Source organism: Lipotes vexillifer, unplaced genomic scaffold (genome assembly GCF_000442215.2).
Source record: "Lipotes vexillifer unplaced genomic scaffold, Lipotes_vexillifer_v1.1 scaffold408, whole genome shotgun sequence".
Taxonomy (NCBI): domain Eukaryota; kingdom Metazoa; phylum Chordata; class Mammalia; order Artiodactyla; family Lipotidae; genus Lipotes; species Lipotes vexillifer.
The window spans coordinates 2888647-2893953 of NW_006787469.1; the positions used below are offsets into that span (position 1 = coordinate 2888647).

Consider the following 5307-nt stretch of genomic DNA (forward strand, 5'->3'; position numbering starts at 1 on the left):
GGGGAGAACCCGGGCCCCGGGGTCCCTTTTTTTTTTTTTTTTTTTTGCGGTACGTGGGCCTCTCACCGCCGAGGCCTCTCCCGTCGCGGAGCACAGGCTCCGGACGCGCAGGCTCAGCGGCCATGGCTCAGGGGCCCAGCCGCTCCGCGGCACACGGGATCCTCCCAGACCAGGGGACGAACCGGTGTCCCCTGCATCGGCAGGCGGACTCTCAACCACTGCGCCACCAGGTAAGCCTGGGGACACTCTTTTCAGCCCAGTGCACACCACCTGGAAGAGCGCCCGGCCAACACTGGCAGAACCCGTTTCTCAGTCTGAATGTGGTTTTCTTGGGCACTTCCTCACACTCAGGCCCCCCAAAATAAACTGATGTAAGCATGTGTCTATTTCTGTTAAAAGTACTGGAGTGAAGGATAAGACTATAAAAAACTGAGAGTTTTATCAGCCATTCCACATAGGAGCAAATCTTTCGGTTCTAAGGCATGAGGGTTAATGAGAGCCTGCGATTAAACTTTACTGGTTTACAAGATGAGCAGCAGAGTGAGGATGACGTTTGGGAAATTAATTAAAAATACTAACACAAGAGGGAGAGGGATGGACTGGGAGTTTGGGGTTGGTAAATGCAAACTATTACATTTAGAATAGCTAAACAACAAGGTCCTACTGTATAGCACAGGGAACTATATCCAATCTCCTGGGATAAACCATAATGGAAAAGAATATTTAAAAAAGAATGTATCTATGTGTAAAACTGAGTCAATTTGCTATACAGCAGAGACTGGCACAACACTGTAAATCAACTATGCTTCAATTAAAAAAAATACTAACACAATTTTTCCATTACACAGCCATGTAAATATACTTGACACTACTGAACTATACACTTAAAAATGTTAAGCTAGTATATTTTATGCCATGTGTTTTTAACCACAGCACATAAAAGAAAAAGTTACACAATTCAAACCACTTTCAGGTGTTTGGTCTAGAATTGTTACCTAGATTCTGCTCATCACATCCCCCTTACATTTTGATGGCAAGACTTCGCTCAGCATGGTCTCTTGTTTCTTACCTGCCTCCATTCTCACATGCTGTAATGTGGGGAAGAAACTAGTCTGTGTGAAAAAACAACAAATCTAGAAATAAAGTAACATGTGCAAGCTAGATAATCTGGGCAAGTCTTTGGTTTTAAGTCTGTGAAGGTGCCCCTCCCCACAAAAAAAAATGATGATAGTAAAATCTAAGAAATTAGATTTTATGTCAAATGCCTTAATCACTGACTTCCCCCCATACCTCTTTTTCTAAATAGACCCAAATAAATTTGGGAATTATTTCAGTTAATAAAAAAATTTTGAGAGCTTTTTACCAGGCACTAGGCATGTATGTGTGAACAAATACAGAGACTCTGTCCTTATGAAGCCAGCCTACTCTCATACAATGTAAAGGTGGCATTTCAAATTAGTGGAAAAGACTGAAAAAAATCATTTCTGTTAGTCTAACTGGCTAGATGGGGGTGAAAGTGGGCAGCCTAGATTCATACTCAGACAGAGGTAAGAACTTTAAAAAATGAAAAGCTATTTCTATATTTATTTGATGGAAGTTTAAAAACAAAGTCATGAAACAATTAAAAGAAAGTCTTAAAGAATTCATTCTTTTGGTAACACTGGAGCAGGGAAAAAAACAAACCACAGGGACCATGTAACAACAATAAAATGAAAAAAAAAGGTCATTTTGACTATATTAAAGTTTTAAAAAATTGCATAAATTACCTAAATATCAAAATGCATAATGGTTAATCAGGGGAAAATATTTGCAATATATGACCCCAAATGCTAATTTTCTTAACATATAAATAGCTCTGACATATGAATAAGAAAGTAGACAATAGAGTGTAAAAATAAACCAAACAACATTGAACAGTTCACAGAAAAAAATCCATGGCTTACAGACAAAGGCGGTCCTCATAATTTACAACTAAAGAAGTAAAAATGTTTCATCTATCTACTGGCAAAGATGAAAAAGTCTGACACTACAGTGTTGGTGAAGATGTAGGAAAAGAAGCACTCATACACTACCGGTGGGCCCAGAGACAAAAGCAAGGCTTTAGGGGGGAGGTTTGCAATAGCTATCCAATTATAAATAAGCAGACCTTTGGCTGACAGAAAAGTAGCCAAGATAATTAAGTTAACAATGAATTTGTAACTCTAGAGGAAATTATATTTTCAACTAGTGGCGTCCAAACTTTAGTATGTAAAATAATTTTTAGCAGGTACTCCCAAAATATTATTTATAAATAACATACATATATTACTAAACCAAAATCTACATTATAACACATCCCCCAAAAAGAAGTTTAAAAAACTTCAGATGTTTAAAAAACCTAAAGTTTACTCAGGTCAATAATTCTGAGCTGAATTTACTGGCAACAAATTTGGCCTGAACTGACATGAGGCTATTAATAGTCTTTATCCATCCCACTGAGTGTGAATATTTGAATATTCACATGGTTTGCTGTGTGTGATTCTGCATGCTGCTCCAGACACTGAGTGAGGTATTAGGTAAGTATGGAATGTGCACATGTGGCCATGAACACAAACACTTCTGAATTCTGAAACGTATCAGGCCTCAGGGTTTTGCATAAAGGATTGTGGGCTTGCATAACCTTTCCCCAAAACTGGCAAGTAATAAGTATTTGTTGAATGACTACATTTTTTTTTAACTTTTTAAAACTTTTTTTTAATTGAAGTATAGTTGATTTAAAGTGTTAATTTCTGCTGCACAGCAAAGTGACTCAGTTATACACATATATACAATCTTTTATATTCTTTTCCAATATGGTTTATCCCAGGATATTGAATATAGTTCCTTGTGCTATACAGTAGGACCCTGTTGCTTATCCATTCTACATGTAATAGTTTGCATCTAACTAATCCCAAACTCCGAGTCCATCCCTCCCCCCCCCCCCTTGGCAACCACAAGTCTGTTCTCTATGTTGAATGACTACATTCTGATTCATCCTTATGACCACCAATTATTTGCCTAGCAAAGTGTTAAGGCTATTTGCCCGTGTACCTCAGGGTACAGCTACCTGAATCCTTCTACCTGCCTATTACAGTTTTTGATTTTGTTTGCTCTACTATCTTGTTATAAAGACCACCAGCTATAAATTCTGAGATTATCAGTATTCCTACCTACAGCAGTACCTTTTTCTTTTCTGTTTTCTTGAAGTCTTAGGACCAGATAATTAAGCTGTGTAAAGTAAATAAACTGTCTCTGAATGAAGTCTTAGGAGCTTTGTACTGAGTCCCCGTGTACACTTTGCAACACGTATTTTGGCTTCATGAGCCGAATTCCTGGTTCTCGATGTTTGGGAACAGAGAAGTTACCAGATAACCAGAAAGTTACATTGTTATTTTATTACAAGCTTGTATAAGGGGAATATTTACATTTTTACTATTTCAGCTTAAAAATAACTCTTGAAATTAAGCACTAGAAAAGTAAGCTCCCTGAGGGAAGGGGGTCTGGTTTGGTTTGTGCTTGACTGTATTCCCAATACCTAGAACAATAAATAGTTAATGAAGGAAGGAAAATGTTGGGTGAGAAGGAAAATGTTTTGCCCTGACAGCTCCCAAAGATCCTATTTCTTGAGAAAATCCCGGATGTGCTGATAAGGCACATGTTGTAAAATGCCAGAATTAAAGGTAGATGAAGGGGGCTTCCCTGGTGGCGCAGTGGTTAAGAATCCACCTGCCAATGCAGGGGACACGGGTTCACGCCCTGATCCAGGAAGATCCCACATGCTGTGGAGCAACTAAGCCCCTGTGCCACAACTACTGAGCCCGCGCTCTACAGCCCATGTGCCACAACTACAGAGCCCACGTGCTGCAACTACTGAAGCCGGTGCACCTAGAGCCCGTGTTCCGCAACAAGAGAAGCCACTGCAATGAGTAGCCCCCACTCGCCACAACTAGGGAAAGCCCGCATGCAGCAGCGAAGACCCAACACAGCCAAAAGTAAATAAAATAAATTTAAAGGTAAATGAAAGAAGGTATTACTTTTTAAATAATACTATAAAGATAAGAGTTTGGTAGATTATTCTTCAAGGATGATGAGGGAAAGACTGTCAGTATCAGCAGCTTATAATGTGCCTTAACTTCCAGACAAAAATGAAAATAATATTTTAAGTCAAATGCCATTTTAAAAGGGTGGACTCAGCACACTCCCTCTCCATTACAGCTAAGAAGACTGTATTCCATATTCTCTAAGCGCCTTGGAGAAAGGTACAGAGGAAAGTTCCTCCACACAGCACAATATAGGGAGGATGCCTGAGGAGTACAATGGGATTACATGGTTAATAGTTTTGAACACATACGGGAGGGTGAGACTTCTGACTGAAGGCATCAGTAAGATCTGTGCAAGAGCCCCCAAAGCGTTCCCAAAGTTGCAGTGGGTCCCTATGAATACGCTGTTGTATCAAACTCAAGGGCTGTCAGGGAGGAAAAAAGGCAGGACAGTAAGGAGGAAGGGAAGTTATGGAACGTCAGTGGGAATAAGAAACAGGGCCAGGTAAGACTGGAGCCGACGGGGGAAAAGGCTGTAAGAGAATTCGTCCCAGTTGGGGGTTCTGGAGACCCGCCAAGCGGCTGCGGGCGCAAAGACAAAAGTGAGCGTGGGTGGAATCGCGAGGGATGAAAGGACTCCAGAATCCTAAGCGGGGTAGGCGGTTCGGCTCCGGCAGGGCCGGGCGAGCCTGGCCGGTGTAGATCGAGCCAGGGGAGCTGGGCCGCAGCACGCCAGCCCCGACCAGACAAGCCACGTTCCTACCGGTCCGCACGCATCCGGCCGCAGGTCCTGGAAGTCGGAGCCGTAGATGGCCTCCAGGGCCTGCAGCTCGTGGTCCTGACGCTGTGGGTAGCTCTCCGGGGTCTCGTCCCGGCCACGCCCGTGGGCCCCACGGCCCCCAGCCATGGTAGTGCGGTGGGCAAGGCAAGGCAAGGCGGCCTTGCGGAGGTGGGTGGGCCCTAGGCGGGCTCCGCTCCGGGGGCGGGACCGTGAGCGGGGCTCCAAGCCGGAGGCGGGGTCAGGGATGGGGAGAGCTCCGCGCTTGGGGGAAGGATGGCAGCCGGAGCTCCACGCCGAGAGGCGGCATGTGGGCGGGGCGTCGCGCCGGGGGCGGGGTCAGGGTTGGGGTGGGGCTCGGCGCCCAGTAGGATCCTCGCCGGAACTCGCCCCCCTGGCCTGCTCTTGGGTGAGCAGCTGCGTCTTGAACGCTATTAGCGCGTGAGCAGCTTCGGCATGGAAGCGAGGCTG

General features: G+C 43.9%; 1 protein-coding gene across 1 annotated transcript in view; it reads right to left on the bottom strand.

Moving 5' to 3' along the window:
• The window catches only part of EIF2AK4 (eukaryotic translation initiation factor 2 alpha kinase 4), a 123878-nt gene extending 118913 nt beyond the window's left edge, over positions 1–4965 (bottom strand). The window contains exon 1 of the mRNA XM_007460187.1: positions 4822–4965. Coding sequence (XP_007460249.1) covers positions 4822–4965 — 144 coding nt within the window. The remainder of the gene's footprint in view (positions 1–4821) is intronic.
• Between the last annotated feature and the right edge of the window lie 342 nt (positions 4966–5307).